This window comes from Podarcis vaucheri (genome assembly GCF_965113315.1).
Source record: "Podarcis vaucheri genome assembly, chromosome: 3".
Lineage (NCBI taxonomy): Eukaryota > Metazoa > Chordata > Lepidosauria > Squamata > Lacertidae > Podarcis > Podarcis vaucheri.
This window is the reverse complement of record NC_138761.1, coordinates 104,267,380-104,291,659: the sequence shown is the minus strand read 5'-3', so window position 1 is coordinate 104,291,659 and position 24,280 is coordinate 104,267,380. Positions and strand designations below refer to the sequence as shown.

General features: G+C 43.2%; 1 protein-coding gene across 1 annotated transcript in view; it reads left to right on the top strand.

Annotated features, from left to right (window-relative positions):
- The window catches only part of KLHL29 (kelch like family member 29), a 430,669-nt gene that overhangs the window by 383,710 nt on the left and 22,679 nt on the right, over nucleotides 1-24,280 (top strand). Inside the window, exons 10-12 of the mRNA XM_082215506.1 lie at nucleotides 4,551-4,733; nucleotides 5,760-5,940; nucleotides 10,966-11,159. Of these exons, the coding sequence (XP_082071632.1) occupies nucleotides 4,551-4,733; nucleotides 5,760-5,940; nucleotides 10,966-11,159 (558 nt within the window). The remainder of the gene's footprint in view (nucleotides 1-4,550; nucleotides 4,734-5,759; nucleotides 5,941-10,965; nucleotides 11,160-24,280) is intronic.

The window sequence follows — 24,280 nt, the reverse complement described above, 5'->3', positions numbered from 1 at the left end:
CAAAACGAATTTCCTCTGGGCTTGCTTCGCTTGCGAGTTCCTGCTGGTTTTTTCCCTCCCCCCCTTTTCTAAGCCGCTAAGCCGCTTATCAGCTGATCCGATCAGCAGATAAGCCGCTAATAGCGCTAATCCGCTAATCCATCAATGGGCTTGCTTCGCAAGACAAAAAAACCGCTAGACGAATAGAATCACAGAACGGATTCTTTTCGTCTTGCGAGGCACCACTGTAATAGAATCATAGAACTGTAGAGTTGGAGAGGCTCTGAGGGTCGTCCATTCCAATCCCCTGCAATGCAGGAATCTTTAGCCCAACATGGAGCTCGATCCTACAAGCCTGATGTTAAGAGACTCATCAATGAGAGACTCAGCTATGCAGGCAGAGCATAGCCATTGTGACTAGTAGCTGCCAATAACCCTCTCCTCCATCATTTTTTTCAGTCGTCTGTTGAATGATTTACAATGTGAGTAGACATTCATCTGAGAGTAGACCTTCAGAGAAATGCACTGTTAGGAAGATTAGGGCTCAACACTCTTCAGTAGTTCCCCCTCTCAGCAAGCAACTGAAATTTGTATTTTTCAGCCAGCATTTTCAGATACTGTTTTTTAAACCGGTTTCTGACTGCTGGTGTTTCTATAGCAATTGTTGTTTCCACACCCCCTTAACTCTGTTTTTACTGTTATTGAAAATTTATCATTTTTAATATATTATTTTAATTTTCCCCCCTCTTACCTGTTTGCTGCCTTGAATATATTTTCATATAAAGGCAGGATAGAAATACTGAAAATAAATCAGTAAAAAGAGAATAGCTTCAGTTGCCGTGCCTTATTCTCTCGGGAATATGAAGACACAACTCAGTTTTTACCACAGCAATGCTAAACTTTTCTGTGCGTCTATTAAATTGGAAGATAGCACGGTAGATTTGTATGTACAAGGAATACAGAACGCCTATTCGAAGTTGCTTCCTCCTGCCTAGCAGAATCAGAACGGCAGTAAATTATATGTCAAGTTGCATCCTTTTTAGTTTGTAGAGACACTGTTTAATCAGGGAATATATGGGAAATATGAAACACATAGGATTTTCAATAACTGCCCACTCTCAAACCCTTTAGCAGGGGTTGGCTAATAGGTTTATTGGTCGAAAGTATTTTTGAAAAGCGCCTATTTAATGTTTGCAGATAAAATTATAGGTGTAATGCATGCTATTTTCAGAAGCTTGTTGATTAAAGAAAAGTAATTTTCCAGGGATAAGGGGAAAGGAGTGATTATTTTTGTAGGTCGAAGTCCAATTATGTGGAACTGTTAATGTACTTGCAAAAGGTATTTAAATCCTTTGTGAGTATTGCAGTATTTGCAATGCCCTCTTGAGGTCATTCATTACAATCACATTAGATTTGGCATAGGTGATGCGTTTTTCCTGCCATTTTCTCATATATATATATAACTTTACAAAGTGATTAAATGCATAGAGGATAATAGTACATAGACATCTTCCTACCAGAGGATGTATGGGTATCTTTTGAAAATGTTCCTGATCTCCTTATGTTCTCATAAGACATATGCAAATATAATGCAAGAGAAATCTGCTTTTCCAGTTTCTGACATATATGGGACAAAGACTGTAAACAGTGGTTTGGGTGCATGCTCTTAGGGTTGGGTTAACCATTAGACCCACATAATTTTTAGCACCCCACCCCCAATTGCCCAATTCAGTCACAAAGCTGGATGACCTTGGGCCAGCCTTCTCCTCCTCTCAGGGTTGTTGTCATGAGGATGCATTGAAAGGAAATCCATGTACGCTTCCATCTTGAAACCCTTGGAGGAATGACACAGAAGTCTTGACTTTCATGCAACCAAAGCCAGTACAGTGGTACCTCAGGTTACATACGCTTCAGGTTACATACTCCGCTAACCCAGAAATAGTGCTTCAGGTTAAGAAGTTTGCTTCAGGTTGAGAACAGAAATCGTGCTCTGGCGGCACAGCAGCAGCAGGAGGCCCCATTAGCTAAAGTGGTGCTTCAGGTTAAGAACAGTTGCAGGTTAAGAACGGACCTCCGGAACGAATTAAGTACGTAACCAGAGGTACCACTGTAAAGTGTTTGAAGAAATCAGTGCAATGAATGATTTATGTCTGAAGATGTTTTGTCCTTGATTAGAATACATTTGGTATTTTTGGACAGTTGGCTTGACTTTTTTTTATTTCAGTTTTTGCAATAAGTACAGTTCTACCTCGGGTTGAATATGCTTCGGGATGAGCGCGTTCAAGTTGCGCTCCGTGGCAACCCGGAAGTAACAGAGCACGTTACTTCTGGGTTTTGCCGCATGCGCAGACGCTCAAAATGACGTCATGCGCATGTGTAGAAGCGCCAAAACGTGGCCCGCGCAGACGCGCGGACACGGGTTACGTTTCCTTCTAGATGCGAACAGGGCTCCGGAACGGATCCCGTTCGCATCTAGAGGTACCACTGTAGTACATTCTGCTTTGGTCTTCCTCTTACCCCTTAACCTAGCTGTGCATGAGAATGGCCTGCTCAGTAAGCATGCAGTAAGAATGGCCCAGAATGGCCCAGTAAGCAGCAGTGCTGCTGCTTACTGGGAGGCGGGCAGACAAGATGGGGGGGGCAAAGTTAGGGCCGTGCAGTGCACCAGCACAGCCAATCCAGCATTTCTAATGGTGTAGTGGTGTAACACACAGTCCCAGTGTTGCTGCTGCCTTGCCCCTCACCCTCTCAGTAACAGACTGTTGCTGAGACTGCGCCCCACTGGGCAAATTGTACCTGGCTCTGCATCGGGGTGCCAACTTGACTAAAATATGGGGGGGGAGGCAGGTGAGCTCAGGAATGTTTGATTCTTACCAGGGGTGCCAGATTGCCCTCAGGATTGTGGGTGCACACTACCGCAAGGCGGACGTGCGATATCACACACACACATGCCTGCACGTAGTGTGTGTGACATCACACGCACTATGTGCAAGTGCGTGTGACGTCACACGTCTGCGTTGAGGAGGTTGGCGGCTGTGGCTCCTCTTCCTCCCCCTCCCCACAGCCAGTGAGACACCCTTTTCCGCAGGGAGGGGCTCAGACTCAGAGGCAGAGAGACCCTGTCTCTTGAGTCTGAGCCCATTCCCGTGGAAAAGGGTGCTTCACTGGCTGGCTGCAGAGGGTGGAGCTAAACTCCTTCTCTCTCGGAGGCAGTACCACTGCTACCTACTGGCTTTTCTCATTGACTTTGTGAGTGCCCAGTCCCCACGATTATATTATTGTGGGTGCCCAAGCATCCACGGCCCCCTAGAATTGCCTTCTATGATTCTTACTGTGTCTTAATTTGTGTTTTAATTTGTTGGAAGCTCCCCAAAGTGTCTGGGGCAGCCCAGTCAGATGGGTGGCATATAAATACTGTATTTTTCGCTCTATAAGACGCACCAGACCACAAGATACACCTAGTTTTTGGAGGAGGAAAACAAGAAAAAAAATATTTCTGAATCTCAGAAGCCAGAACAGCAAGAGGGATCGCAGCAATCCCTCTTGCTGTTCTGGCTTCTGGGATAGCTGCGCAGCCTGCATTCGCTCCATAAGACGCACACACATTTCCCCTTACTTTTTAGGAGGGAAAAAGTGAGTCTTATAGAGCAAAAAATACGGTAAATTGTTGTTGTTGTTGTTGTTGACGACCCCTGCCCTGCATAATCAATCACATGATATGGCACCCACCCACCCATTTGAATCAGAATTCCCCTCAACTTGGGGGGGACCCCCTCAAATATTTTATTGGGGGCCCAAAAGGACCTTGACCTTAGGAGTTGGCTCCTATGCTATCTAAGGTCACATTGGTGTCTAAAGAAGTTCACTAGATCGTTTTGCATGGTTTAGATACCCATCAGAACACTTTCCATTTATTTAGATTCAAACCTACGTATCCTGACCCAGAAGCTCACTCCCTAACAAGCTGGTTCACAGTTGCACCTTAAGACACTTAAACACACTTGCTAAGCAGTGAACCCATTCAACACAGAATTATTATGCATAGGATTGCATTATTAGTAAATAGGAAGTAATTATTCAAATCTGCATTTGGGATGGTGAAAAATGGAACGATCGCATAGTACTTTAGAACATTTAGAAAAAATATAAAAAGAGCAAACAGAAGAAAACAGAAAGGAAAAGACAATGCAATATTTTTCTTATTTAGCTTAGTTTGGCTTTTATTGTATTTTACGCTGAAAACCTTTCATAAAAATTGATTATTAAATGAATAAAAAAGAACTTTTAGCCTTGAGGGTGATCTCTTATGCTGATTTACAGCACAATCCTATATGTGTGTACTCAGAGGTAAATCCATTGAGTTCAATGGGGCTTACTCCCAGGAAACTGGGTATAGGATTACAGCCTTAATATCACTGTTGTTGTTTTTTCTTTTAATGTTAGCAATAACCTATTTTTAAAAGGGGGGTGTTTGAAATATTGTATCTATCCTGCCCTTCATTGTTATGAACTGCAAGGCAAGTTACAGACATATAATACCGTAAATGCATATATTTCATTTTACATCCTAGGTGTGGCTGAAGTAATAGTTCTCGTCGGAGGACGTCAAATGATCGGGATGAATCAACGCGCCTTAACAGCAGTAACGTGCTTCAACCCTCAGAGCAACAAATGGTACCCCCTGGCCAGTCTGCCCTTCTATGACAGGGAGTTTTTCAGCGTCGTGAGCGCTGGAGACAACGTCTATCTCTCAGGTGAGCACTGGTGAGAAGGGCATTGTCTATTTGGAAGGCTGTGTGACAGGCCAAACGAGGATGAATTATGTGCCAGCTTGCTGGGAAAAGAGAGACTTCCTTTTATCACATTCCATTTCACATCAGCTCAGATTTCCTCCCCAGTGCATTCGGCACTTGTAACCTGCAAAGGATAGGCTCAACACCCCGTCAAGCATGCGAAAAGTTTCCCCTTGCTATTGCAACCGCATTGTAAAACATTGGCGAGCGCTGGATCTAAATGACAGGTTTCCGCATCTCGAATCTGTTTGACTGAGCTGTTGCATACCTGACCTACACTTACCATATTTGCTTACAAGGAGGCTTGCTCTCGTTCGTCTTTGAAATCTCTTGTTGAAAATGAACTGCAACCCTCTTCTTGGTTCCGGTGATAATGAACAAACTCTTGTCACTGGCAGAGTTCATTAACACAGTGCTTGACACTTTTCCCTTTTTCCAAGCACCTAGACGACTGATTTGTACAATATGTTCTAGAAGTAGCATAATTTTACTTGCATACACTATAGCATTGGATGTGACTCTTCAAGGAAGTTCTCGCTTATCGAACTTTGTGTCAGTATCAGGGGTGTTGAGAAGGGCCCCTCTGTACATCCTTTTTTCTAAGTGGTGTGACACTTTGCTGTTTCCAACGAGAGAGCGCCTAGCTAGCTGCTTAGTCAATTCATACCAGTTGGATGTGTAATTGAATAGACTGCAGGTTATTTATGAATGCCGCCTGGGCATTTTCCCATATGCAAATGTCCTGCCTAGTCTGATATCATGACAGCCTTTAAAAATAAAAATAAAACCCTTTGGGATACATGAATAAATGACACCAATCTGCATCATCTGAACAGATGCTTGCAATTGAGGGTGATTTATTTTAATTAGTCAAGTGTCATTTGGAAGAAGATATTGCATTGCAACTGGCTTGTACTGTAATAGGCTCCAAGAGCTGTTTTCCCGCCAAGTCACTGGTTCTTTTCCCCTTCTACATACCGAGGGCAGGTGGCATGGAGTCTGGAGTCACACTCTCTGACGTCTGGTGTTACATGTCACTACTCGATAACTGGAATCTCGTTTCCCGAATGACAGTCCCGAGGTGTCGGCACAACAGCCTGGTGTATGACGGGAAAATATATACCATTGGAGGCCTTGGTGTAGCAGGCAACGTTGATCACGTGGAGAGGTAAAGATGCTCCATTAATGTACCGTCCCCCGCGGCTGATTCGTAATGTTGTTGAGAAAAGTGGCATCATTTCACATTCTTTATGCAGAATTCAGTATAAATAAATGCTCACTGAACCATAACTTGGCGAAAGACCTGAAAATAAAGAGTCCCAGTTGCTAATATAAATGTAAATTTCAAAAATCCACTCTTAAGCCAAGCATTTCATCAGGCAGAGTGAGTTTAGTCATTTTGAAGAGTTTGTCATTGTCGTTATTGTTGTTGTTGTTAGTACAGCAGAGGGTTCAGACCGCTTTGCAAACATTATCCTCTTCCAAAACTTACAACATCCCTATGAGGTTTGCCTAGGAGCCAACTCCAAGGTCCTTTCACCCTCCCATAAAATATTTGAGGGGGGCCGCCCCACCAAGTTGATGGGCAATGCCATTCAAATGGTGTCCGTGTGCCGTGTCATGCGATTGATTATATTCAAGTTGGCACCCCTGGGGTAGGTCAGTAGTGCTAGCTTCCCTGTTCTGCTCTTGGAGAAGTGGTAAGAGGTCCAAGGCCAGGTCAGGCTGGGAGAGTTGCAGAGAGCCCTATGGATTGAGCTTTGGAAAACAATGTTTCAGTAAACGACCAGAGTGATCTGAAGACAGGCAGGATCCCTTCCAGCGGCTCTGTCCCCCACCTGCCGGAGAGCTGTCTGAAAATTTTAAAGGGCCTGTCCCTTACTCCGCATTTTGAGATTAGAACTGGGAAATTTTATACAGAGCCAGTGTGATGCTGCAGTTAGAATGTCGGTCTTAATACTGAGGAGACCCAGAATGAATTTCTCACTCTGCCATGAAACTCCCTGAGTAACCTTGGGCCAGTCACTTGCACATTCAGCCTCACCTATCTCACAGGGTGGATGTAAAGATGAAAGGGGCGGGGTGTATGCTGCTTGGAGATCCTTGGAGGAATGATATGCCCACCATGCTGTGCCAGCTCTCTCTTTGATGAAGATCCCTCAGTCCTGATTATATATACATATATTTCAGCATTGAAGTATGTCTCTGGCTCTATTAATATAAAATTCTAAGCTCAGTGCAAACACGTTCTGCATGCTTATCCATCAGGAAAACAGGCTTTCTCCTTCAGCAGGGATGGGCAGGTTGTTTTGATGGGGATTTCTTCAACTCTCTTGCTTTCTATGGTGTGATTTGTGAAAAATAAGATCAGATAAAGATCTGCACCCTGGACTGGGCTGCGGATTCCTTTGAGCTGTGATTGCTTCAGTTTATTATGCAGAACTGGACTGAAGCCCTTAAAGGGATTTATAGGGTTTCTGTGTTTTCATTACTCTCCCAAGAAATATTTTGCTACCTTGATGTCTCAGAAAGAATTCTATAAACAGCTCTTGACCAGTAACACTTCAGGCAGAAGATTCTTTGAAAGGAGAGGAGAAAGGCGTACAGAAAATTGAATCGGTCAGGACAAAGGTTTAAAATGTCACTAGTCATGTGGGAAGGGAAAGACCACCTTGATACACAATACAGCTTTATTTTTCCATGACTGCTTTTCTGTTAGCTGTACTCTGAATAATGGTGAAGGTATAATATATAAACTCTAGATAATGATCGTGCAAAGGCTTTGAAACAGAAGTAAATTAAAGCATTCGCCCATAAAGCTGTTAACCTAGACAGAGAGAAATTAAGAGGAGAAGGCTAGGAAAAATTGATGTGTGTTGAGATACAATTTGGAGAGAGAAAGAGAGGTTGATAATGCACAGACCCTTTCCCACTCAGCGGGAGCTGCAGAGTAAAATTTTAAAAAGCCTTTAAACAGTAAGACAGTGTAAAGAGAGAAACACAAAATGACAGAAATGAGGAGAAAGAGACTGAGGCTATTAAAGTAGTAGTAGTAGTAGTAACAGAAATCTTTCTATTTCTTATGTTCAGGTGTGAGTGCTGTTGTTTGATACCCATGCACAAGAGAAAGGTATCAATAGGCTTGGGGAAATCCCAAGGCTTTTTTAAAATAATGATTTTTATTAAATTTTCAATTTTTCAATTCCAAATAAACATTTTTGCAAACTTTAAAATATCCAGTGACTTCCCTTCTTCTCTTTCCATGGTTCATTTTACACATCCCTGCATATTTTACTGTAACCATTCAAATCATTTCCCACTTTTACATCCATCACAAATTATTTACTCTGTTGAATTTATCTTAATGCTGCCAGCGTTTTCAGCTGTATGCAGTTATTTTCCATATATTCAGTAAATGTTCTTCTTGCTCTCTTATTCTATATGCTAAATCTGCAAGTTCTGCATATTCTGCCAAATTAAGTTGCCAATCCTCTTTAGCTGGGACCTCTCTCCCTTTCCATTTTTGGGCTAACAAAACACAGGCCACAGTTGTTGCATAGATAAATAACCTTTTCTGACACCTAGGAATTTCAGTCTGGGTTATCCCCCACAAAAAGGACTCTGGTTTCTTTGGGAAAGTAGTTTTTTTTAAAAATTTTAGTTCGTTATTAATCATTTCCCAATACACTTTTACCTTTTTATACATGTCCACCACATGTGGAAAAAACATTCCCTCCACGTCTTCACACTTCCAATACATATCTGATTCTGTTTTATAAATCTTAGCCAACCTACTTGGAGTTAAATACCATCTATGAATCATTTTCAAATAATTCTCTTTCAATCAATAACATGCTGTAAATTTCAGGTCGCTGTCCCAGAGTTTCTCCCAGGGGAATCCCAAGGTTTGCAGAAATCGAAATAATTTTATAATGATGGAGGAGCAGGTACTGAAAAGGGAACTTCTACCCCTATGATAACATCTGCAGTCTCCATCTTGGAATAGAATTTACAAGATGACCTTATGGATAGCAACATCCAACCTAATTTTTGCACTTTTCAGCTTTTTGCTTTTCCTCCATGCCTTCCCACTCCCCAGCCACACACACATCTTGCTTTCTGAAACATCTTGCCTGATGAATAGTATTGCACACATCTATTGGGAACACTCTTGTGGATTTGCTGCCCACATGTTCCTTTAAGAACACCTCCTAAAGAGGAGTGAGATCTTTTGCTGAAAATAAACCTGACGTTGCCCTTGAATGTGCCTAAGTATATAACCCAAGAATGTTAGGTCCAAACCAGGCTTAAGCAAAGTTGGGCTTTGGTGATATGTGATGAGTGATAGGATGCTTGGAAAATTTAGATACCACTGGGATACATGGGGGGGGGGAGACACAGGCTGCTTCACATCTGACTAGTAGTGTCATCTGCAGTGAAAAGAGATTTTCATTCTCAAAACTGTAATATCAAGAAAGTTTTAATTCAGGGATCAGGGGCACTTTAGATTTCTTATTGTATGAATTCAGGCAAGTAGGCCATGTGTACATTACATTTGTACCCCACCTTTCCTACAAGAAACTTAATATAGTATAAGGTAAAGGTGTAAAGGGACCCCTGACCATTAGGTCCAGTTGTGGGTGACTCTGGGGTTGCAGTGCTCATCTCACTTTATTGGCCGAGGGAGCCGGCGTACAGCTTCCGGGTCATGTGGCCAGCATGATTAAGCCGCTTCTGGCAAACCAGAGCAGCACACGGAAACGCCGTTTACCTTCCCGCCGGAGAGGTACCTATTTATCTACTTGCACTTTGACGTGCTTTTGAACTGCTAGGTTGGCAGGAGCAGGGACCGATAGCAGGGATTCGAACCGTCGACCTTCTGATTGGCAAGTCCTAGGCTCTGTGGTTTAACCCACAGCACCACCCGTGATTGTACCTAAACCTCCCAGAGTCAAAAAGGAAAGGGTGGGAGTGGAGTCCAGAGGCAGGAAATAACTTATAGATATTTTAAATGTAGTAAGTACATTTGCAACATCTTAATTTCACGACTGGACATAATGGTCAGGGGTCCCTTTACCTTTACCTAAAATCAATAAAGTATTTATTAACAATAAAGAAATCCATTACAAAAATAATCCTGAGTCAGGAAACATGAATCCAAACAATTTTAATGTTTGTTAGCTGCTATTTCTCAGTAACATTGGGGGGGGGTGTGCAATTGTGTGTGAGAGAGAAGCGGTTTGGGGAGAGAGAGTCGTAATTTATTTTTGTAATCTACTGCTCTAGCTATTATGTTCATGAATCTGCTATTTAACTAGATGTGCTGCCATTCCATGGAAATATTGATGCCTAACAACCATATCATTTTTTACTGTCTCCCAAGCTCATTTTGCAGGAGTTATTTGGATCACTGCCATGTTAGCTTAAAAAATAGGTGTCTGCACTGGTGACATTGTCTAAAATGAATCTTCATCCATGGTTTATTAACTGTACATCTTTATGGTCAATGGCTTAATTAAATCTGATACCAATGACCTTAGAACTAATTTAGCCCTCTAACGCATATTCTTATCTTCGGTGCTACATGGGGAAATGGATGCAGCGGCGAAATCTTATTCCTGCTGCACATTTTCCATCAACATCTGCAGCAACCTGCAGTGAAGTGTGGTAGCTTTGTCCACACAGTGAAAATTAAACAGAGGCAACGTGTGCATCCCCAGCATGCACATTAAATAGCTAGTTTACCAGGGCAGAGAGAGCTATCATGTTGCATTATGTCTGAAAATCAGATGATCTTCAACCTAAACAGTTGTAAGTGCATTTAACACTTGCCTGACTCCAGTTGCCGTTGAATATCGCTGAACTGATTTGCAAGAATAATCTCACTCTGTTCTAATTAGCAGAAATTAATTGGTAGAAGTCACCTTAATAGAAGGTATCCTGGATTTATTTATTTATTTTTTAAAAATCCTGGGATATAATGAGATAAGAGTCATACATAGTTAATAGGCTTGGATTATTTTCCCACTCTCCTTGCTTCCTTTGACACTGTCTGCACCGAGAATATAGAACTTCTGTCCATCGCCGTAGGTTTAGAGCAAAGACGTATTTGCAAAGCTGTTTTCCTGACTAGCCGTTGGCAAGTGCCAATCACCGTAGCATCTAGGCTGATTCATATGTCTTTCTGTTCTAGGTACGATACTATCACCAATCAATGGGAGACAGTCGCTCCGTTGCCAAAGGCTGTGCATTCTGCCGCTGCCACCGTTTGCGGTGGGAAGATCTATGTGTTTGGCGGAGTAAATGAGGCAGGCCGTGCCGCTGGAGTCCTTCAGTCATACGTCCCTCAGACTAATACATGGAGTTTTATAGAGTCACCCATGATAGGTAAATGGAACAGATTTCAATTTATAACTGGGGGTTGGGGGGGAGAGAGCAATGAGTACCGTGATACTGAATTGCTAGCAACAAAAGAAGAACTCTGCTGGGTAAGACCAAAGACCCATCTTGTCCATCATCCTGTTTTTGCAGCAGCCCATCAGATGCCTGTCCTCTAGCAGGACCTGAGCACAGCTCTCCCCAACCATGATTTCCTGCAACTCACATTCAGAGACACGCTGCCTCCAGTACAGTGGTGCCTCGCAAGACGAAAAGAATCCGTTCTGTGATTCTCTTCGTCTAGCGGTTTTTTCGTCTTGCGAAGCAAGCCCATTGACGGATTAGCACTATTAGCGGCTTTTAGCGGCTTATCGGATCAGCTGATAAGCGGCTTAGCGGCTTAGAAAAAGGGGGGAGGGGAAAAACCCGCAGGAACTCGCAAGACATTTTCGTCTTGCGAAGCAAGCCCATAGGAAATTCGTTTTGCGAAGCACCTCCAAAACGGAAGACCCTTTCGTCTAGCGGGTTTTCCGTCTTGCGAGGCATTCGTCTTGCGGGGCACCACTGTATTGGAGGGTATCTGCCATGCAAGTTGGTGGCCACCATTATGGAATGAATTCCATAGTTTAGCTAAGCACAATTAAAAATCCTTTGATTTGTCTAGAATCTCCCAACATCCAGAATTGTTCATGGGATGATTCTGGGTTCTTGTATTATGAGAGTGAGAGAAAAACTCCCTCCCCATCTCTTTTCTTCATAACATGCATAATTGTAATTTCTCCTCTTTTTCCTACCCTTTTCCCTAAACTACAATGCACCAAATGTTGTGACCTTTCTTCAAAGAGGAGTTGCTCTCGGCCCATGATCACTTTGGTTGCCCTTTTCTGCACATTTCCCAACTCCACAATATCCCTATTGAGATGTGCTGACCAGAACCATTCCCAGTGTTCCAAGAGTGTTTGCACCAGGGGACTTTTATAATGGCATTATGACATTGGCGGCATTATTTTCAATCCCTGTCAACGGATTTTTTTCACAGCAGCTGCACACGGGGTCAACATTTCACAAAGGATGTCTTCGAATGTTAATGTGATTACAGAAATCAATGATGGAAACAATTTTATTTTTTGTAAGGTTATCAATCAGGATTATCAATCAGGCTAACAAATTTGTGTATATGCAAGCAATGGAGGTCCATGATATTAGCAGTACATATTAAGCCGAACTGCAATTCAGTTAGTGCAATTGGTAGCTCTACTAGTTACTCCCTGAAGTTTATTGGTTCCTAGTAGGAGAGGTGAAGAAAGCAAACTCAAGTACAGTGGTACTTCGGGTTACATACGCTTCAGGTTACAGACTCCGCTAACCCAGAAATATTACCTCAGGTTAAGAACTTTGCTTCAGGATGAGAACAGAAATCGTGCTCCAGTGGCGCAGCAGCAGCAGGCGGCCCCATTAGCTAAAGTGGTTCTTCAGGTTAAGAACAGTTTCAGGTTAAGAACGGACCTCCGGAACGAATTAAGTACTTAACCCAAGGTACCACTGTACGAATATAATATGATTATAACACAAGGTGTTTCCTGAGCTTGTGTAGATGTTACTTCTCTTTCCATCCACTCAGACCTTTAGGCACAGTAATACTGGAAAATCACATGCTTCCCTTGTTTGAACACAAGAGCTTCTAGATTCTGTTGTATATAGAACCCATTAAAATGCAAGGGTTCAATATACAACAGAATCTAGAGGCTCTTGCGTTCAAACAAGGGTAGCATGTGATATTATGCTTCCGTACATAATAATGTTGCTTTCCCCCCCATGAAGGTGGGCTTCCACATTACAATTATGGGAAATACCGCATAACTGTTGCTTTCTGCCCCCACCCTCCAATGGCTTGTATGAATCAGTCCTCAGAAAAGTTCCAAAGCGTTAAATGGAAGTCCTGAAACTTGTGAACTGAAATAAGCCGTGTCCTTATGTTAACTCTTGTCATCCTTTCTTCGGATGCTGTGGAAGAAGCAATTTGGCGCTTGTTTGTAGCATCGATTTGCGGGTGTAACATTGCCCTTTCTTGTTCCCCGGCTGCTCTTGTTGTTCAGCCTAACGTGACATGACTGGCATATGATGCAGTATGAAACACCCAGCAGGAGGACGTTATCCACTGGCAGTCATGTTTATGTATTACAGCAGTGCAAACAAACCCATTTCCCGGCTCTTTCTGTCACATGCATACAGTGCCACTGTTCATATAATCCACTGAGTGACATTATGAGGTTTTCGTGTACTCTGAGCAGACTGGGAAACTGAATGCATTATGCAAAAAAAAAAAAGGGGGGGATGTTCTTATTCCTTACCAAAATAATAGAAGAGCTGCAGAAATCGGCAGCTCATTCCCTAGACTCGTTATAGTGTCTAGCAGTTGTCAGCCCATACAGGCTAGGGGGGAAAAAATACTCTCCAACTGTCCCAAAGTACACTGCAAATTTGCAAATAAATAGCTTTATGCCCTAACAAAAATATGTCAGAACTACAGATAATGAAAGGATATTTATGCTTCCTAGGAATAAAAGTAGCTAATTAGCTAATGTCGGTACAATACTTGGAAGGAGAAAACATTTCAGTGCTGTTGTTGTTTTGCCCAAAGATAAATAAATGTAAGTTGATTTGCATTTAAAAACGACAACAGGTGGAATACATAGTTTCAATGAGTTTCTTCAGAAATTGTAAGGGCAAGGATGACAAACCTCCCACTAGAAATGTGATTGTTGCAATAAAAAAGGGATCCTAAAGCTATTAGATTATTGGGGAAGGGGTGCTGAAGTAAAATACAGTGCAATGATACTTTCATTTTGTTCACAAAGCTTCTGCACCAGTTTTGAATGTTTCTTGGAGTGGGCCAAGAGGTAGAAATCCCATTCCCACTGCTGTGGTTATTTTGACCGAAAGACACCTGGTATTTTTGGCAGACATTTTGCTTTCCATAGGTTTATATCTTAGAGGCATTATGGCATTCTATAGGAGTTCTATGAGCTCTGCTTCCTCTTTTTTCCTTAAATGTGCGTGTACCCAATTCCTGGGCTAGAATATTAAATTCACCTGAGCTAATGCTCTTTTTTTTTTGTATGTAGTGAAGTCTGTTGACTTACTGTTTTCACGTAGTATGGAGTCTGCCCGAGATGTTTTCCCCAAAGGGTGACCTAGTAATCTCATTCTTTCAGCATGTCTCCAACTCACAGTTGCTTAGCTTCCTCTTAGAATTTTTCTGAGAATACGGTGAGTTACAGTTTGGAGACAGGCTGAAACACAGCAAGACTGAACTTCATCATGAGAGCCAGTGGGTGGGATTCAGCTAAGCTGCCGAATGTGCAGAATGAGTTCTGCCTGTGCAACAGGACTTTCCTTCTTTTCTCCCCGCTGCGCACACTCCTTATTCTGCCCTTGAGGGTTCAGGGACCCCAAAGAACAGATGTGAAGGAGGATGGAAGTCACATTGCACAAGCAGACCTCGTTCCTAACACATACCCTACTTAACACTATGTTGAATTCCACTCAATATGCACATTGATAATGCTTTAGACATAAACCAAATGCATGTTTTTTCAGCCTGGGCTTTGCGGTCATAAATGGTTGCCTGGGAAGTTCAGTGAATTGTTGTTATTGTGCATTATGTATTTTTTGTGTGGTTTTAGGCATGAAATTTAAAATGTGTTTAATTATTGTAAGGAACGCGGGTGGCACTGTGGGTTAAACCACAGAGCCTAGGACTTGCCTATCAGAAGGTCGGTGGTTCGAATCCCGGTGACGGGGTGAGCTCCTGTTGCTCAGTCCCTGCTCCTGCCCACCTAGCAGTTCGAAAACACGTCAAAGTGCAAGTAGATAAATAGGTACCACTCTGGTGGGAAAGTAAACGGCGTTTCCGTGCGCTACTCTGGTTCGTCAGAAGCGGCTTAGTCATGCTGGCCACATGACCCGGAAGCTGTACGCCAACTCCCTTGGCCAATAAAGTGAGATGAGCGCCGCAACCCCAGAGTCGTCTGCGACTGGACCTAATGGTCAGCTGTCCCTTTGCCTTAACCTTTAATTATTGTAAGGTTTGTATTTATTATATTGTACAACAGTCTGGGCTCCCACTGGAAAGAACAGGGGGATAAACAAAAATAAGAACAATAGTCATAGTAATCATAATAATCATAGTATTTTAGACCACTGAGTTTTTACGGGGAGACCAGTGTCAAAGTTTCCCCTTAATCTCAAAGGCCACTGGATGACCTTGGGCTAGGAACTTTTTCCACTTAACCAAACCTACACAGCGTAGTTTTGAGAATCAAAAGGATAAAAACCACAACTGAGAAAAATATTGATTGATCCTGCATTGCACTTGGAGAAACTAAAATGTTTAAAGATGCTTCATATGGCAACGTTTGAGAACTCTTGACCTAAAAGGTCGCTCTGTTGGATGAATCAGCAGTGGTTGTATGAAAACACTGACTGAGATCTTGGCCTAACCAGCAATCCAGAGCATGGAAAAGGTACCTATATTGACACTTTGAGATATAGACACAATTCTCTTTAACTCAGAACTATAAAGAGTTGGCATGCCGGCAAGTGAGATTCTCTTCAGAACCAGCAATAAGTTTGTAATTTATTCTCTTTCTAATCAGTAATCCTAAAACATGTTCCAGCAGTGTGGCAAATAATTTGAAACACCTATAGAGCTCATGGGACGCGGGTGGCGCTGTGGGTAAAAGCCTCAGCGCCTAGGGCTTGCCGATCGAAAGGTCGGCGGTTCGAATCCCCGTGGCGGGGTGCGCTCCCGCTGCTCGGTCCCAGCGCCTGCCAACCTAGCAGTTCGAAAGCACCCCCGGGGGCAAGTAGATAAATAGGTACCGCTTACCAGCGGGAAGGTAAACGGCGTTCCGTGTGCTGCGCTGGCTCGCCAGATGCAGCTTTGTCACGCTGGCCACGTGACCCGGAAGTGTCTCCGGACAGCGCTGGCCCCCGGCCTCTAGATGTGAGATGGGCGCACGAACCCCAGAGTCTGTCAAGACTGGCCTGTTCGGGCAGGGGTACCTTTACCTTTACCTATAGAGCTCATATTCCACAAAAGTAGTTATCAGTTTAGAATAAAAAGGTAAAGGTAAAGGGACCCCTGACCATTAGGCCCAGTCATGGCCGACTCTGGGGTTGCGACGCTCATCTCGCTTTATTGGCCGAGGGAGCCGGCGTACAGCTTCCGGGTCATGTGGCCAGCATGCCTAAGCTGCTTCTAGCAAACCAGAACAGCGCACGGAAACGCCGTTTACCTTCCCGCCAGAGCGGTATCTATTTATCTACTTGCACTTCGAACTGCTAGGTTGGCAGGAGCTGGGACCGAGCAATGGGAGCTCACCCTGTCACTGGGATTCGAACCGCCGACCTTCTGATCAGCAAGTCCTAGGCTCTATGGTTTAACCCACAGCGCCACCCACATTCCAGTTTAAAACAGGCTATGATAAACATAGACATGGAAATGCACTGTCTTTTAGAGAATTAATGGTGTCAGCAGCTACTGATGATGCTATCAGTTTCACTGGGCATTTACTTTAAGCTTTTATAGCAGAAACATAATTTAATTCCCTAGCTTTATATTTATTTACTTTTCTGAATGGTCCTTTTTTTCCTTCTGTTTTTTTAAAAAGTCTTATCTTAAGTAGAAAAGGAATGCTGGAACAAAATCTATGACATATATTTAACATGCTTTGCATGTATACAGTAAAATTCAAATAAAACCCACATAATAAAAATTATAAAACACGGAACCAAAAACTAATAAATCAAGACTTTTAAAAGAGCACAGCAAAAATCCACACAGATGTTGGCCATTGTCAGGGGTCCTTAAAAAGGGAGGGCCACAGTTGGGGTGGCATATATCATTGATACTAATAGAGCTCTCAGTTCTCTGTTATTTTTATAGCTGAAACAGCACCATCCTCACATGAGCAGAGGTTTTTTTAAGCAGAGGATGGATGGGCATCTGTCATGGATGCTATAGCCAAGATTCCTGCATTGCAGAGGGTTGGACTAGATGACCCTTAGGGTCCCTTCCAATTCTATGAAGCCCAAGGATTGCAGAAGTACAAAAAAAATCTTGAAGAAATAACTTTGCCAATCGGTTGTGTGTAGTCTCTCCTGTAGATCTCAATGAGGGGAGACAGAATTCTTCAGTTTTTACGGTCCCAAACTATACAGTGGTACCTCAGGTTAAGTACTTAATTCGTTCCGGAAGTCCGTACCTAACCTGAAACTGTTCTTAACCTGAAGCACCACTTTAGCTAATGGGGCCTCCTGCTGCCGCTGCGCCGCCAGAGCACGATTTCTGTTCTCATCCTGAAGCAAAGTTCTTAACCTGAAGCTCTATTTCTGGGTTAGCGGAGTCTGTAACCTGAAGCATATGTAACCTGAAGCATATGTAACCGAGGTACCACTGTATAAGGTTTTCTAAGTACAGTGGTACCTCAGGTTACAGGCGCTTCAGGCCCCATTAGCTAAAGTGGTACCTCAGGTTAAGAACAGTTTCAGGTTAAGAACGGACCTCCAGACTATTTTACCAGCACAGGCAACCAAAGCAGTCAATAAACCACACTGCTTATGAATCCTATGTACCCCAAGCTACATCATTTTGTACTGTGTGCAGCCCCACATTGAAATAAGTGGTGGTTTGGGTTTGCTCCTGGTCTTCAGGAATGAGAGCAGTTGGCAAAAGACATGCTTAAGCAGAAGACTGGTGTAATGTAAAAGGTGAGCTCACACTGAGAGGAGCGTACAGTGGTACCTCGCAAGACGAATACCTCACAAGACGAAAAACGCACAAGACGAAAGAGTTTTCTGTTTTTTGAGTCTTTCCGCAAGACGAATTTCCCTATGGGCTTGCTTCGCAAGACGAAACGTCTTGCGAGTTCTTGCGAGTTTGTTTCCTTTTTCTTAAAGCCGCTAAGCCGTTAATAGCCGCTAAGCCGCTAATAGCCGTACTTCGCAAGACGAAAAAACCGCAAGACGAAGAGACTCGCGGAACGGATTAATTTCGTCTTGCGAGGCACCACTGTATTATTGAAAATAAAAGACTAGTCCTCATTTCCTGACACCTAAAGCTCCACTCCAGGAAACGTGGCCCTTGTCAGAGTTCCCACTAGTATAACACTTAAATAACATGAAATTGTGCAGTAGCATTTCTTGATCCCAGTCTGTTGTGTGGCACTTCAGTAATTACAGCTAAGGAATGCATTAACGGGTGGCTGGCATTCTAGTCTGTAATTCCAGCTTGCCTCTCAGGGGGGTCTTTAGGTATTAAGGGTTGCTGGATCTGACTCTCAACTTTAAAAAAAGGGCAGAGAAGCTGCTAGCCTAAGACATTTGCATTTAGGTCTGATGGTACACTTGGCATTATTTATTTCTTTGATCCCATGGTGGATATTGATGTGTGTTAGAATATGCTGAGAGCTGTGTAAATAGCAGCTTAGATTCCACTGAGAGCTCCAATACCAGGTTTCCTGCGTTTTCCATTACCACTTCATATGAGAGAATTATCTGGCTATTTCTGTGCATGCTCACTATAGATATTCTGTGATGGCAATATAAGCACACTGAACACTCATTGCAACATCTGTCCTGTCCTCTAACTCCTACCCCTAAGCCTTCTTATCAACAGTGCAATAGCCCTTGCACAATATTGTGTGCTCATTTGCAATAAACGTTGGAGCCATCATTTCAGCAAGTGCATATGGGAAACTTGCATCAGCATGCATTATAATTCTGCTATAGACAGTCTTCAAATCAGGATCTTAAAAAGGAATATTGGTTCTTAGTGAGGGGATTGTATCTTCGAAAATGATACCCTGATGCAACTTTTCCATGTAGTTTAATGAAACATTCCCATGAAAACGGGATGTGCTGCTAGAATTAGATAAGTGGGCCTTGCAACAAAATGTTACAGCGCCGAATTGCTTCATGTTGAAGGTTCCAGCCGCTCTGTTCTGTTTCCCTTCCTCCAGTTTCCTGTTCCTCCCACCAACAGTCAGCCAACATTCAGTGCTCAGTGAGCATTTTCAGTCCTCTTTGGAGTGCTTTTGAGGGGGCTTTCCTTCCAGGATGTTTCCCCCAAAGATTTTGCTGTTGTTCTGTAAGTCTTAAGGTTTCCCATCCCTCTGATATGTCCCTCATGTTCATGGATGCTGCAGTTTGGGCTTCATAAGCATATACCTGGGATGGGAACCTATGGCCCTCTCAATGTTACTAGGATACAACTCCCATCATTCCTGACCTTTGGCCATGGTGGCTGCTGCTACTGGGAGTCTGGCATTATCCAATAGGATAGGGGTTCCACATCCCTGGTATGCATGATGATAGACACAACAAAATTGCTATGATCTCCCCAACTCCCATTACCCTTCACTTTCTGTATCACAGGTGGGGAACAACTTTCATCAGGTGGGTCTGATTAAAAAGCGGCCTATTCTCTGTGGGCTGCCGTCATACGATCAGAATCCCTGATCCCTATCGAAAGCAGTGGGGCTTGCATTTGACGCTGGATTTAGACACTCATGCTCTCCTGATTTCTCATAGGCAGCTGGGGCTTTACCTGTGCTGTCCATGATGTGGACATGGCGGCACAAAAACATCAGACCACATTAAGACAGCATCCTGGGCCTAATTTGACCCATGGACCAGTCCTTTGCCACTGCTGTTCTATATTATTGGCCCAAGCAGGGTGGAGGCAGGTACACTCTGTTCACTATACAACAATACCAGGGAGTGTAGAAATACAGTTTCACACACAAAAGTGAGGGGTCCAGATGGTTAGGGTGTGTAATAATAATTGTTCTGTACCTTCTCTTAGCTTTCAGTTCAGCAAATCATGCACTATCCCTGCCTTGAGAGTTTTCCCCATACTTCAGAAACAAGAATTCGTTCAACCCTAAATTTATCTGCTCTTCTAGCTACTCTTCTACTTTCCACTGTGAGGGATGAATTTCACTTGAGTGACACCTGAGTGATAATTACCATCTTTGTAACCATCTTTGCCTTTCCAGTTCAACTGCAGTGATTCATTATTATGTTATGCACAGAGTATTTTTTGAAAAAGAAGGAAGGTGCAGTTTGTGTTTCGGTAGCTCCTACATTACTCTTACCAAATGCACTATAATCCAGATAGGAGAAATGGGTAGTGCCAAAATTCCGTGCAGAAAAGGAATCCAGAAACTGAGAGGTTTATTTTGTACCTCTTTAAAAGGTAGTAATTTCTTGGGATCACCGCCACTCCTGGCCTGGACAATGGTTTGTTGCTGAGTGATATGTTAAAAGTGAGTGTGTAACTTAATCAAAGGAAGCTGATGCCATCAGAAAATTGCTAGCATTGTCCTGCTTTCGTGTTCCACATTTTTTTTAAAAAAAGTCTGGTTCCTTGAATTTTACCTTTTAGCATCTATGCTTTCAAAAAAATCCCACTTCCTTGTGGTGTTCTCTTCTAAGGCTTCTCTTCCTTATTTTGTTGTGTTTCTCTGGAAGCCCCTTGACTGCCTTGTGTACAATTCTTTGGGGGGGGGGGGCAGTCGATATGGTTCAGTAAACAAAGTATTCCAGATGGGATTTACAATAATAGACTTCCACATTAAAATACACACAAATAACATTATGAATGCTGGTAATATGGAGGGCTTACGTTGTTGATGCTTTTTTGTTTTAAGCCTCTGGGTCATTTTCTATTCCCTTAAATTGCAGAAACCCAGATAGCGTACTCGCTCTTCAGATGGGAGAGGAAGGTGGAAGTGAATAAACAGCTCCCCTTCTTATGTGTGCAGATAGTATTGGCTCCTTGTACTCCACTGGTCTGATTGTTTGCTTCTCCTGCTTCCATTCCAGGGGGGTGGTTTGCTATGCACTGGAATGCCCCACCCGTTTGTCTGATCCTGGGTGCTCCCTTTGCAAGAGGCTTCAAGCTGGTCTCTCTGAGTCTTGGCTTGAGTGAGCAGCCAGAGCTCTTGCCAGCTGCCTGAAATCCTAGAAGCACTTACTAATTATCCTATTTGCAGTTCATTCCTCTCTTAGCTATGCTAGGAATTGGGCTGCTGTCCCACAGCTAGTAGCCAGGGTCATCTTACCCCCATTACTGTCGGTTGTTTGGCTAGGGTTGTCTTACGATTCTGTCCGGCCTCCAGGCAGATATAGAGTCACTTTTCTGTGTTTCCTCTTTATGATAAGTTTCTTTCATATAAATATAATACTTGGATGTCGTGGAACTCCCTAACGGTTGACATCAGGCAGGTGCCTACACAACACTTCTCAGCACCTGCTAAAAACATTTTTGTTTTGACAAGCCTGTCTTGATATGTAGAACGCTAGCATGTGCTTTAATCTTTTCTCCTCTTTTTTGAGCTCACGGTTGATTTTTATTTTTTTTAATGTTTCGAACAGTTGGTTTTTAACTGCTTTTGCTGATAATCTCATTGTTAATGTTCTTTTTTCTAAACCGCTTTGAGGTTTTGCTTTGTTTTTGCAAACAGATTTTCATAATTAATTAATTAATTAATTAATAATAACGGTCCATCACCGAATGGTTATATTGTTACATGTCACCCCAGTTTCCACCAAGTGGCTTCCTAAGATTCCTGGGGCTCCAGGCACTCATCCAGGTCTTATTTACACATGGGACGCGGGTGGCGCTGTGGGTTAAACCACTGAGCCTAGGACTTGCCGATCAGAAGGTCGGCGGTTCGAATCCCATGACGGGGTGAGTTCCCATTGTTCAGTCCCAGCTCCTGCCAACCTAGCAGTTCGAAAGCACCTCAAAGTGCAAGTAGATAAATAGGTACTGCTCCAGCGGGAAGGTAAACGGCGTTTCCATGCGCTGCTCTGGTTCACCAGAAGCGGCTTAGTCATGCTGGCCACATGACCCAGAAGCTGTACGCTGGCTCCCTCGGCCAGTAAAGCAAGATGAGCGTCGCAACCCCAGAGTCGGTCATGACTGGACCTAATGGTCAGGGAGTTCAGAGAATTACATCTCAAGAGGGGCTTGTTCCCCCAGCAGTGCAGCACTGCATTCCGAAGACATCCTGAGCGCCATCTCCATGCCTCTGTCCCAGGCTGCCAAGAGGATCCTGTCCCTGTATGACCTCTGCCTGGAGTTCCTCTTCCAGCCTTCTCCTTTCCAAAGACCTTTGCGGGGGGGGGGGGGACAACGGGATCCAAGTCTCAAGTAAAATGACAGGGACTCTTTCCTGTTTTCCCATGTCATAGGAACTGAAGTCCTAAACCTTTCTCCTCCCACAGTAACCATGGGAATTCTCCCCTCTCTGTGCTGGGAAGTTCTTGCTTTGATGATGGTTTTCACTGATGGGTTAATGACTTGATCGCAGCACCTTTTGTCATTCTTAAGACGAAGCCCTAACCTGGAAAATAGGCTTATCCTATATTTTTTTCACTGGTCTGGCATCTTCCCTTCAATACTCCCACTATTATCTAAATTCTACCATTTGTTAATTTCTAACATGCACTAACTCTAGCAGTTATGGGTGCCCTTGCACCCCCAAAGTCTTGTTACCCCAGATCTGTATCTGTGTCAGGAGACAGAGAGAGAAAGAGTCAAATCCAGACTTAGCCAATGGGATTCATTGTCATGCTGACACAATCATTCTGTCTGTGCTTCTGTCGCTGCAAGCATTCCTGCTTGCCAAAACGAAGGATCTCCCCTCTCTTCCCACTGCAGGCTATTCTGGAGTTTCTCTCAACTCTCCAGAGCAGATATTTGGGGTTGTGCAGAGTGCTTACTTTTGGATGCATTGGAGGGATAATCAGCATAATCCTCTTTAAACAATTTCCATTGTAAATGTCGGTGCAGTTCAGATTATTTACTTTAAATAGAGAGAGCCGCAGCAATCATTTAGTAAAAGCAATCTATGAAAGTAGAAAACTGATTGGGGGAGAAGCTTGTTGAAATTCCTTCACTTGGCTCCCAAAGCTCCAAACCAACTTGACACCAGTGGGAAATGCTTTGTAGGGCTTCAGCTCCCTAAACCTTACACTTTGACACTATGGTTATTGCCTATTGACAACTAGGAACCTGACACATTCTTCCCAACTGAATGCCTAAAATAACGGAAGGGCTAAGTAAAGGGTTAAGTCTGGATTGAGGGGCACTGAATTGTGCTCCAATTCACTCCCTCGCCCTCTTGTTCAGTGGCAGTAATAGAGATGTGTAATTTGTTGGGAGGGCAACTTAAGATAGATACTGCAAAGCCTTTTAATATTAATGTGCCTTACATTGCTTATGTGTGTGGTACGGAAGCTGTACTACCCAGGACAGGATGGGGTTGTGCAGGGTTGTTAAGGCAGCAGAGAGCATTGTTGGCTGCCCACTCTCCACCTTAGAGCAGATTTATGCCACAAGGTGCCGTAGGAAGGCACTGGACATAGTAAAAGATCCATCGCATCCTGGTCACTGTCTCTTCGAGCTCTTGCCGTCGGGACGGAGATACAGGACGATGAAGACAAGAACGAGCCGTCTTAAGAACAGCTTCTTCTCCAGAGCGATCTCGGCCCTGAATGGGAAGCCCAGACTTTGAAAGTCATCTAATCTCCCTTGCTGTATTATACTGTATTGTTTAATTAGTGTTTTTATGGAGCAGTCAAGTAATTTTGTTGTCCCGAAAGGGGCAATGACAATAAAGATGATATTATTATTATTATTATTATTATTATTATTATTATTGTAATCCTATACTCAGAAGTAGGGTTCCATGGGGCTTTCTCCCAGGAAAGTGGGCATAATTTCGTGAAGAAATTAAAAATAAGATTTGGAGCATCTGGGGGGGTTCACTGTATACCACAATAGCAAAAAAAGAAGGGAAAATGTGCTGTCTTTCTGGCTGGCCCTGCTCACTTTTTTTTTTTTTTTTGCAATCTAAAAGTCCTGACCAGAGGTCATTTTATAAACTATTCTTCCTTCCTACAAGCAAGAAGTGAGATCTCATTCCCTCTCACTGTTTCCTAAGAAATTTCTTCAAGAGAGCTGAAATTGGGGGAAGCACATGGGCTGAACATTAGAAACAGTTATAGGATATCCAAACCAGCATAATGCTAGCTCTCTACAAAGGAATCAGAGA